Source organism: Spodoptera frugiperda, chromosome 25 (assembly GCF_023101765.2).
Source record: "Spodoptera frugiperda isolate SF20-4 chromosome 25, AGI-APGP_CSIRO_Sfru_2.0, whole genome shotgun sequence".
Taxonomy (NCBI): Eukaryota; Metazoa; Arthropoda; class Insecta; order Lepidoptera; family Noctuidae; genus Spodoptera; species Spodoptera frugiperda.
Window position 1 is genome coordinate 6,089,759 of NC_064236.1, and position 12,483 is coordinate 6,102,241.

Here is a 12,483-nt window from a genome sequence, read left to right on the forward strand (position 1 = left end):
TATCACATCAGTTATGTATTTATCAGTCACATACATATGAACAAAAATATATTAAGTCCATGATCCCATAGAAGGTAAGCCCATTTTCGTACATTGGCCACAAACCCGGACTCGGGAATCAAACCCAGTCTTGGGCTGTTAGTGGGTGGGTAACATTATAACCTATCACTAAATTTAGTGTTGCCCAAATTCAGTCTTGGTCTTGCAGTCTTGGTCTTGTTCTTGCGTTTTTGCAAGACCAAGACCAAGAACAAGACCGCGTATTTTTAGCAAGACCAAGACCAAGACTGACCGTGCAAGACTTGAGCAAGAACAAGACATAGCCTGCAAGACTCTTGCGTCTTGCAGCTGGGACTTCGCGCTATTTCACTAAGTAGTTAGGTGTAACAGTTCGGTGTATAGGTAGGTACGCTTAGGAATTCTATGAGACGCAAAAAACTGTATCAAAGAATATGAAAAACTGGACCTATGCGCATTACGACTAATACTATAAACATAGCGAATAAAAAAATATCTATTAAAATCAAACCGAGTGCATGCATAGTTTTTTTTTGTTTTTTCTTTTTTTAAAAAACGTTGCCCCACATTAGGATTTTCTCCTGTGTCGTGGGTGCGTTTACAAACATACAAGTTCACATGCACATAACACCCAGACCCGAAACAGCAATTTGTGGATCACACAAAGAGTTGCTCCGTGCGGGAATCGAACCCGCTACCCGTTGCGCGGCAGCCAGTTGCCCAGCCACCGCACCAACCGTGCAGTCGCATTATGTTTTAACCATCGGCACTCTGATAATACGGCATCAAAGGTTTTGTACTTACTTCTCAAAGAAATTTGCCGCTTTTCGGAAGTACGTACATGGTTATGATACACGCGCCGGCGGCTTCTTTTGAAATCTAAAACGATCGTTGCCGCCACGCCGAAATCATAACATTTGACACTATTTGATTGCCGCCATAGGGCGTAGGTATACTCATACAAAATAATTTCGAATTTTAAGAGTACCTACAGGTGTTCCAAAGAATAAATAAGTTTCAGAGTGCTTAGAATGAAAATGAATACATTATACTGATCACGCAAGTAGTATTATGATTAGGATAAAATGGTAAGGATAGGTAGTAGATGTCATATTAATTCATTCTAGTAAGTATATATTATAATATTGATTACTTATATGGTTTTTTTACATGTTTTAGCAAATGTAAGCTTATAAATCATAAATGTTTATTAAGAAACAGTTACTTCCATGGAAAACGACATATAGGTCAGTTGATTTTTCGAATTTCTTATCAAATCTTCAGTTATTTATTAATCTGCTTGATCTTTACTATGGCTATGTTAATTCAAGCTCACAATGTCCCAATTCTAATACGTTTTTCTAAGATTTAAAGTAAACTTTAATAAATAGTAATAGACTAATAGGTAATTGCAAGACTTGCAAGACTCTTGCTGCAAGACCAAGACCAAGACCAAGACTGGGAGCGCAAGACCAAGACCAAGACCAAGACCAGGTGTATTGGCGCAAGACCAAGACCAAGACTGGCTAAGTCTCGTCTTGTTCTTGCATTTGGGCAACACTAAGTAATTTACTTACATACCTATATATGTATGGCTTATAAGGTTTTATTTTTAATTTTGTTTTCTGAATCTGGTTTTTTAGAATGGTGCCAACCAAGTCAATGATGTGACAAAATGATACCCTGTTTAAGTTTGAATGTACGATGCCAAACAGTGGTGGAAATCCCCTCCAAATTCGTAAGGAAAAAAGAACGACTTAACATAATCTAGGTGCATAGTTATTACCTACATAAGATCAAAATCGATGATAACATACATAAAATGTTTAGAAAAACAGGCTATAGTTACTGTTCATTAGCATATTGTAAAGGTGAATGACCAAATTAAAGTAAAACTAGAATTATGCTTATAGCAACTACGTAATCGCGGCTTGCGTAGGTAGGTACAATCGATACAATATTTTATCGACTCCCGTCATCACTGGAGTGTTATCTACAAAAGTCTTGTGTCGCTACGTGTCTACTAACTGTGCCAACGCGAGTGCCACATAGATTTGTATTTTTCGTATATAATCGTAAAACAGACATTTCATTCTTCGTAACACCTGTGTAAAATTATTTAACCTCTGTCGTTTGCGTACGATCTATTAGTTACATATAGGTACCTATTATAAATTGTTCGATACTTTTATTAATATTATTGTACATTACGTAAATAATTTATCTAGATACTATGTAATTAGTAACTAGATATAGATACTAGACACATTGGTACTTTTTTTCTTCGACGAATACCTACCTAAGTTGTTTTGTTTGTGTCAGTAATCAGGATCGAAAAAACTCACAAAGTTATTGGTTTTCCATCGGCAGTTCCATTCAGTACAAACTGAATAAATAGTTCCATGACTAACTATTCAGTTACAAAATAATAATTTATTTTTTTATTAAATTAAATATGTAGGGATGAATGTACTCCGTTGGCTCAGCGTCCCTACGTGAATCTACCTAAGTCTCCGATACGAAACTTCTCCTATATTTAGCTTTGAGTGAAATACGCTATCAAATTATTTTTTATGTCAAACGAGCTGATTGATCGCTTGTTGGTAAGCAATCGGCGCCACCCATGAAAATTCGCAATAGGTACTAGACGAAATAATTAGTGGGAATTAGACAAACCAAGGAATTGGAATGATGATAAAAATGTATTTCGTCTGCCAGTTAGGTAGGTAATGAAAAAATATTAGATACGTATTTTTTAATTTATATAAGATGACAATATAACTCAGTTATAAAACGAATCAAAGTTTAGGAGTGGGATCAAATACGTCATTTCTATATGTAAAACGTACCTAGAAGTGACGTCACGCGATATTTTAAATCAATATATCTTCGAAAATGTTTGTATCTATAAGAAAATAAAAAATCGTGTCTAATATTTCCGTCTTGTAAGACGGACATTTAATTAAAAATTAGTCATCTACCCTATTCTAGACAAATGTTCTATGTATTCTATACCATGAGTACAAACCCAATCGCTTTACTATCTGTAAAATCTTAATTATAAGAATTAGTAATAAACGTGAATTTGAATTGGACTCGGAAGAAAATAACAGCAATTACCTACTTATCTTCTGTTAAAAATAAACTGGAAGCTAAATCGCGACTATGGAATCAAACAATTTTTAATAAATAGTTTCATACGTGATACAAAGTACCTAAATTCACCTAAAGTAAACCTGTAACCCCTTACATGTACCTACTGTTGGGTGTCACTTATAGTTTGGTAACCACCTATCTTAGCTAAGGGGTACCACCTATCTTAGCGTAACATTTAGGAGAGGTTGGTGGAACCGGCATTAAGTAGGTAGTTTACTTAGAAACTCGCAGCTCCTGAGGTTACCCTCAGGAGCTGTGGACGGTCTACAGGGGTAACTGGGTGTACTGTACCTGTAGCGGGTGTTCCGGCTCGAGTTTCGAGATGTGTAGGAACGCGGTGGTTTCGAGTCAGTTAGGTGAGTGAAGTCATTCCATTCACAGTTCAGGCGACTCCTACTTAATATTACACACCATTGTATTACAGGAACCGTCTATCTAAAATAATCCCTGGAGTGGAGATGGTCAAGAGGCCACCCCCGACAACGTCTGGCTTTGGCAACATACAATGTTCGCACTCTTGGGTCAGACTACTGCTCGCTGCTCGCCGCTCGCCGCCTGTTGGCGTAATTAGCGCTTAAAACTGCTGTTGGATTTATCTCCTCGCTTCCAAAGGTCTTCCATCGTAATCAGTCTGGAGCTTCAGTTTAACCTCGCTCCATATTATACCAATGCCTACCACTTCAACCAACACGGTGTGATACCAAGCGGTCAGCTGAAGTTAGGCCACGCTTCCTTTTCTAAGGTTTGCTTTAGCCGGGAAGCCTTCGAAACGTGTTAACAATCTATCACTACTTGATCTGCTGGTCAATCGGTTATCTGGTACCTACGATTGACGAAGACTTGTAAAATTACTATACGAGATGATATACACTGATGTCCAGTAGGTGGTAGCTTCGTTTTAGGGTACCCATAAAGCTGCCTTAGCCAGCATTACATGGTGTAGTCATTTAGTAAGTAAGGCTAAATTAGCCTCATAGTTAGGTGAGGCTCATCGCCTATTGCTTGAAAATAAGGCGCAGATCTAACTATGGCTGTTCTAATCTTTGAACAAAAACAAAACAAAAACTTTGTGAGGACCACCCGACCGCCTTGTCCTCAGAGAAACGATTAGCGATGCGATGGTGACCTTTTGCTTGCAGTAAAATGGTAGAATTTGCTGGTTGTCTGATGGTGTGATAATGGAAAGGACTTAGTGAAATCAAATTGTACAATATCCCTGTTCATTCTCCAAAATGTATCTGATAAAAAACGGAAAGACTAGTGACGATGACGTTGCCTGTGTTGCGGCTTTGAAGAAGGGCCACCACAAAAGAATCATCGTTGAATAGACGATGTCATGGGTGCGTTTACAAATATAATACAAACAATTATATCCAAACCCGGTACAACAATTTGTAAATCACAGAAACAGTACCTAGTACTAGAGTACCTTTTCATGCGAGAATCAAACCCATGACACATAGCGGTAAGTTACCGAGCCACTACGACAACCATGCAGTCAACTTCGGTATTGTTTTAATGAAACAAAGACAGATAAGAAGAAAAGTACAATAATAATATTATTTACGGCTGGACAAAATTGTCGAGGCCAACTCCATCCTCTTGTATTTACTTGATTAAATAATTTATTGTATCATTGAAACCTGTAAACACTAAACACTACCTATTTTTAACGTCCCTGCACGAAACATGCAGTTCTACATATACAGATTTTTTGCCAGGGACAAGTCGTAGCACGGGATGTCAGTCAGATGTTCATGACAATGACATTTGGTGCGGTACATTGCTAAATGTCAAATTTTACCTTGCTTTTGCTTCCACCAGTCTGAAACTAGGATTTTGTTTTTATTATTGTGGTTTGAGAAAGTATTAATCAAAGATGATTACTATGGTTAGGAACATGGTGCTGCGCACACATAATTTAGTAAATAATTACCAGAGTTTAAATATTTCTGTAAAGGTTAGGACAATGAATACAATGATACGATTTAACAGTACAATGGCCAATGCTCTTCGGGCCCAGCAGAGAGTTAGGCCTAAAAAAGAACACGGCCAGGTTTTCAAATGGATATTATTGGTATGTAGTTAATTACAAGTATTATAAGCACCATCCCTAAAACAAACCCACTGATCAAAACAGTATTTTACCATATATCTACTTTCATTTAAAATTATTATTTTTACCAATACAAGTATTTGATTGAATGATTTACTTATATTTGAAATGCTCACAATTTTTCCAATATTACAGATTACATAATAAAACTAAGGATCAGTCTCATGAGCCATACTAATTGAAATAGACCTTACTGTCATACTTCATCACAATTCACAACTATTATTTTATGCATAAAATCTTTTTTTCATGACCAAGTAACAAACATACATTTATCAGAAATATTATTTGAATACCAGATTGAATTTAATTAAAATTAGAATAGGATACCAGCTGTGCTTTTTGATTATAGATGATTCCAGTTGGCTCATTTGGCTTAGGTTGCTGGCAAGTGTACCGGCTTCAATGGAAACTTGGGCTCATTGACATGATGCAATCTAAAACTAATGCGACACCTGTACCCATGCCCAGCGAGTTAGTATCTTGTTTTATGTATTGTCTAAGTAGACATAGTCAATCTAAATACTTCACTGAGTTCACATCATTTCTGACTAGTTGCTTCCATTTAAAACCTTGCCATTTTTAAGTTTTCAACATCATTTGCCTGATAATTGTAGTAATCTGTAGTGCCTTAGTAAATTGCCTGCAAACAGTTGATTTGGTTGATGGTTGGGCAACTAGCTCCCATGCAACATCGATTGTTGATTTGGTTGTTTCAATGCCCGCATGGAGTAACTCTTTGTATAATCAAAAAATTGTTGCTTTGTTTTTTCTCATGCATATGTGAAATTTTATACATGCACCCATTACAAAGGAGAAAGTCCAAGTCTGTAGCAAATTGTTTGAAAAAGATCAGAGACTTCTAGCTGTGCGTTGCTTATTTTGAACTTACATTATATTTTAACTTAATATTAGACAGAATTGCAGAAGTGGGTGTATAAATCGTAGGTCTATGTTGAGTAGTGTACATTTATTATTGTGGCTGATATGATGATGATAATGATAGGCATATATTTTATTATGTTTTGGATCAATGACCCTAGTTCAATCTACTTACTCCGATCAATCAGCAGACTTTTCTATTTGCTGCTTTCAAACTGTTACATACTGAGATTTTTAAAAATTCATCACCCAATTAAGCACTTTTTACTCACTATTTGCAATAGCGATAACTCTATTATTATCATTCATTGTGCTTTTAAGATCTCATGTATTTTAATTTGTGATCTTTATGTTACAGCTATTCGAAATTAGACAACATGGAATACATGCCTGTAAAAGTCAAAGGTCAATTTCTTCATGATAAAGAAATTCTTATTGGACCAAGAGCATTGATTGAGCAAGATTCACCTTTCCCAAGAACAGGCTCCTTGGTGTCAGATCCTAAACGGAATCAAGGATGGTTGGTAATTACTCCATTCAAGATCACTGAAACAGGGTAAGATTATTTACTTGTGACTGAAATGTAGATGTAGGTACAACAATGTTTTGATCATGGTGTCATTTATTCTTAATCCACACTCACCTAACTTCAAATCATTCAAACAGCTGTCCATGAATAAGTTGAACAGCCAAGGAGATGCTACACAGCCATTTCTAACACCTCAATTTATATTAAACCACTCCATGTCAGCCCCGTTTATTGTGACACAGGCACTCTAGTCCTTATATGAGGATTTATGTGCCCGAATTAGGTGGCTATCCTCTTAATATATGGATAGGGTTGACCATATTTCATCCCTCACCACTCTATCATAAGCTTTTTCTAATTCAATAAAGGCACGGAATACCTTTTGGTGTTTCGATAAGGCTTAAAAGAAAAGACATGATCCAGATTTTATTCTCAGTCACATCTATCACTCTTTCAATCAATATCTTGGCATACAACTAACCTTCCTACTAACTATGCTCAGGAGGCTTATATTACGATCATTTTTGCACTCCTGCTGTGCCTCTTTCCCTTTACATTGGCATTTCGTTGATTACGACTTTGGGCCAGTCTCCAGACCGCCACACTATAATTTCTTTACTAATGTAGGATGTACCTTTATTGGTCCATGAATAAGTTTAACAGCCAATAAATCTATTCCTATAAATAATTACTGCTTAGTAATGTATATTACATATAAGTTTTAAATGTTGTCCTCAGAGAAATAATACTAATCAACCGAGGCTGGGTGCACCAAAATCTACGACCTAAAGAAAAACGAGAACCATCTATGGTGAAAGGAGATGTTGAGATAGTTGGCGTTGTGCGATTAACGGAAAAACGGGCACCATTTATGCCAAAGAACAATCCAGAAAAGGGCTCATGGTTTTGTAGGTAAGATTCACATTTTCTTCTCAGATAATTTGGAAATTATTGTTACTTTAAGCGTGGTACATAATAAAGAACGACGTTATAGACGAATGTTTGTAAGACACTACTAGTTACAAAAAAGAAGACGCTCTCTGTGAACCAAGGCCTCTGGGAAAAGTGGTTTCTATGACAGAAGTTCATGTAACATATGCTATCTATGAACAGAATTATCTATCAACATTGCTTTCTAGAGACCCAGACCCCTACGAAAATATTGTCTAAAAATTAAGTTTTCGGCGAAACGTGAGCGAACTTTATGAGAATAGACATTTCTGTCAACCATGCTTTCTGTATCTAGTAGTGTCGTACAAACGTACTTCTATATTACGATCCACGCTCTAAAATTACTGTCAACTTCATTATTTTTATGAGCACGCAACACTGGGTGTCATATATCTTTATAGATGTATCTTTATAGATTGTCTGCGTTTTGTCCTACCGAAAACCAACAAATGAGTAAAGCTCCTTTTGCAGTTTAAGATTTGTTCTCAGTTTTATTTGATCATTTTCAATTATTCCCTGGTTTAATTTTGACTCTAATCAAATATCTTCACTTTTGCAGAGACTTGGAGCAGATGAGTGAGTATCTGGGCACTGCTCCCGTTTGGCTGGATGCTCGTGGTATACCAGATCCGCCAGAAGGCTGGCCTATCCCTAATCAAACTAGAGTGACTTTAAGGAATGAGCATCTTTCTTATGTTGTGACTTGGTATTCATTATCATTAGCAACAGCATTCATGTGGCATCGAAGTTTTATTAGGAAATTACCTTTACTGTAAATATTATTATGTTTAGGTATGTTAAATGCATTTTTAGTTGTCTTTGTTATTAGTTGGATTTGCAATTATGTATCAGTTCATGGAAAAATCCTTGTGTAGCTGTAACTGAGGGCAATATTCTGTAATAGAAGTGTGTATCATAGAAAACATGCATTTAAATAAAAAATATACCAATAAGAACAATATCTCCACTTCTGTATTCTTGTACATAATAAAATCAGTTGTTGTTCAGATAAAAGGGTGCTCCTTCCAACACAGCTGTTCAAAAATGTTGATAAATATTTGATTTTCTTTTTATTCTTGAATAACATTGTGATTAAATATTATCTTATAAACATTTTTACCGCGTGGAAGCATTGTAACAAAAGAAGTTCACAATACATTATTCAAGTCGAACCAGTGTTATAGTACAACAAAAAACATAAGTTTTTGTCGATGTTATGTCATTTGTCATAACTGTAATTTTATATAATTAGATGAAATGTATAATAGTATTTTTTAATGTTTAGTGATTTGTTAACTAGAGAATCAATAAAGATATTTTATTGTGTTGTATCACTTTAGTTTCATTTATAAATCCTCCCCAGTTTTGATGTCAACGGAATCTGATAGGTACTAAGTTTGATGTAAGTGTCAGTGTCTCGTATCTCTCTATCTCTTTATGAAAACTATTCTAAGATCGTATTGGAAGCTATCAGCGCCGAACATAATCGCCCACAACTTCTGCAGGCAACAATATAATGAAATCGATTCGTTCGATAATAATATAATGAAATCGATAACACGATGCATCTTCTCTTGACGTTACGCTTTTTATCACCGAAAGGGTATACAGAGGTGCATTTACAAATTACAGCTCTTAATGCCACTGTACAATGTACACCCACTTTTCACCATTTGTATTATAAGTCCCATGCAATAGAAATATAAAAAACAGATGGTCCCATGTAATAGGGGGTCAGCCTATTACCATATACTGAGCACAATTCCAGACTGTTACTACTGAGAAATTATCTGAAAAAGGCCCAGTAAATAGTATGCCCGACCCGGGAATCGAACGCGAGACGCCTAGTCCGGCAGTCGCACTTGCGACAAACGAGGCAATCTCCTATTCATATACGTAAATAATTAGTATTCGTACTACTTTGTGGTACCTAGACCTTAGTCGTTTGAGCTTTTTGGATTAATACTACTAAGATTCTAAAGTCCTTACCAACCGACCTCCTTACCTTCCTATAACGTAACGCACTTATTATACTACGTTACACCCACTGCATCATTATCAGTACCATGAAAAGTAGATAGATAGATAGATAGATAAAACATTTATTCAGTACAAACAATAACAGACACAAAGAATTTGACAGACACAAAAAAAAATAGAATAAAAAATAAGTGGGTACACTATACAATTTACAGTACGGTAGAAGCAACACAAAGAAAAAGGAGAAAATAAAAAAATAAAAATAAAAATTACGGCGCGGTTCAGTGTGTCATAGTTTGCACTGAATGGGAGTCCAGCTCAGCATGTGTCAGGTACAATACCTGACGCTGGTATTCTGCTGGATCCCTGCGATGACGTACGGACGTCGAGCAGACCGAACAGTGAATATCATCTAGGCGTAATTAGTGCTGTGTGTGGTGAAATAAGGTAGGTGTTAATAAGGAGTGTTTTGTGTTCTGTGTGTGTTATGTTTTAATATGAAATATTTAGAGTGATTAACAATGAGTTGTTACACCGCTTACATTTTTTTTTTTTTTCCTTTCAGACCCCGACTACAAGTGAACCGGAATTCGGCGATGAAACCACCATCACGGCAGGTACCTGCTATCCCTATATTATGGACGTGTTTGAGATCGTCATACCAAGTTCTTTTTGTGATTCAATTAGGAATTTTCGAAGGTGTATTCTAAAAGTACCAAAAGTTTTGATATTTCTTATTGGCGGGGGAATATTGTTCCAACATTTAGTAGCAGCGTACCTAAAACTGCCTCTGAAGGCCGCAGTACTGTGCGGTTCCGTGGAAAGTTGCTGTGAGCATTGTCTTACTGGGCGTTGTCTGTTACTACCAATCCAGCTGAGTTTATTGTACAAGTAGGACGGTTCTTTGTACTTTATAACTCCGAAGAGTAGGCAAGCCAAGTGCAACTTGCGGCGTGACTTCATCTTAAGGATGGAGTGTTGGTTGATAAAGGGAGTGACGTGACTTCTTGGTGGTATTTTGAAGCAGAATCTGGCGCAGGCGTTTTGCACTCTCTGGATCAGGCGTTCCGTTCGTGCTAGCAATCGAGGACCATAAACTGTGTCAGCATAGCTAAGATTAGAAAGCACAAGTGACTCAACCAGCCGCACACGCAGTTCCTCCGACAAATAAGGCCTTATTTTATAAAGGACTCTAAGCCGGTAGAAACACGTGCGCACCGACTTTGCCACATGCGCCTCATACCTCAACTCTGCATCCATGGTTAGACCCAAATTACGTGCTTCACTAACTCGGTCAACCGACTCACCCATCAGCACAGCGTTTAACGTTGACGGCAAGACACTTATTTGACATTTTGTTCCAAATAACATGTATTTAGTTTTAGTAGGGTTAAGTACCAAACCGTTGTCCTCTGCCCAATTTGCTATCCTGTTAAGATCTTCGTTCAGGTCTCTCAGAGCGTTTAGATGTTCACTAGGATCAAACGAGATATAAACTTGCACATCATCAGCATAAATGTGATACCTACATCGCTTTAGCGAGTTTGTGATGTCAGCACAATATAAAATGAAGATCAGGGGGCCCAGTATTGAGCCCTGCGGAACTCCTCTATTGACGGGGGTGAGTGATGAGGTCAAGGTTGATCCATTGCTCAGTCGTACCTCAACACGTTGCTGCCGATTGTTCAGATAGCTCCGAAACCATTTTATAGCATTATCGTCACATCCGTAATACTTAAGCTTGCAGAGAAGCAACTCAATATTTATGCAGTCAAAAGCACGCGAAAAATCTAGCAAAACCAGAATTGTGCACATGCCCCTGTCCTGCGCAGATAAGATGTTATCCGTCACATCCAGCAGAGCGGTCGAAGTACCACGTTGCTTGCGAAATCCTGACTGCAACTCCGGAAGTATATTGTTTTCCTCCAAATACCGCGACAACTGCTGACAGATTGCTTTTTCAGCAATTTTGGATAAACATGGTAATATGCTTATGGGCCTGAGATCTTTGAGTTCAGTAGGGTTGGCTATTTTTGGGAGGGGTCTAACACTTGCAATTTTCCAGATGTCTGGGAACGTTGCAGAGACAATCGACGTATTAATAATATCTGTGATGACTTCTATTGTATGTGGAAATGTCAATGTAAGCATGTCAAGTGTTATCCCGTCACAACCTTCTGCATTCGATTTCAACTGACCAAAAGATCGCAAAACTTGATCGGTAGTCACCGGATGCAGTGAGAAACTCGCATCACTAAAGCGGTGAGATTCAAAAAAGGTACATACGGTTACGTTAGAATTTGGATTACCAGGAACATTAAAAAAATTAGAATTTATTTGATCGGGGTCTCTAAAGTGACTTGGTAAGTCATTAAATGGTTTAGGGGTAATACGGTACTTTTCAAATTTTTCCATAATGTTTTAGGTTCGTTAATTTTGTTATTTATGTTTTGTTTAAAATATGCAACTTTTTCATAAAATAAGGAACTTGACACAAGTGATTTTAATTGTTTATAATATACCTTCTTTGATTCCGACTTTGTTGTACGATACTTGGCGAGGGCCTCATTACGCAAATGCATCATGTACTTTATTGTATCTGTTATCCATGGCCATGAGTGATCTTTAATCAAGCAAGTCTTGACTGGGGCATGCTTATCGAAGACAGACACAATATTCCGGTTCAGTGCGTCAACCATGTCATTTACATTTGGCAAGTCACGAATAATTATTCGTGACTTGCCAAATATAATGGTGCATTTGGACTGGCAAATTATAATTTGCCAGTCCAAATGCACCAGATCGTCGTAAAAAAAATCCCTATTTATTTTTTTAATTGGTCTGTAGGCCA

General features: G+C 37.1%; 1 protein-coding gene across 1 annotated transcript; it reads left to right on the forward strand.

The window, feature by feature from the left end:
• The first annotated feature begins 4,941 nt into the window (after positions 1-4,941).
• Positions 4,942-8,983, forward strand: LOC118269221 (surfeit locus protein 1). The gene is made up of 5 exons (XM_035584225.1): positions 4,942-5,251; positions 5,643-5,764; positions 6,531-6,728; positions 7,440-7,613; positions 8,212-8,983. Exons 1-5 carry the CDS (start codon positions 5,054-5,056, stop codon positions 8,426-8,428), a joined length of 909 nt encoding a protein of 302 aa, XP_035440118.1. The 5' UTR covers positions 4,942-5,053; the 3' UTR covers positions 8,429-8,983.
• The last annotated feature ends 3,500 nt before the right edge of the window (positions 8,984-12,483 follow it).

Bases quoted from the DNA above. Each gene is read 5' to 3' on its own strand.
- LOC118269221 (XM_035584225.1), top strand. From the start codon at position 5,054: ATGATTACTATGGTTAGGAACATGGTGCTGCGCACACATAATTTAGTA. The intron at 5,252-5,642 runs GTATGTAGTTAA...TTTTGATTATAG, and splicing joins TTTTCAAATGGATATTATTG to ATGATTCCAGTTGGCTCATT. The intron at 5,765-6,530 runs GTTAGTATCTTG...TTTATGTTACAG, and splicing joins CCTGTACCCATGCCCAGCGA to CTATTCGAAATTAGACAACA.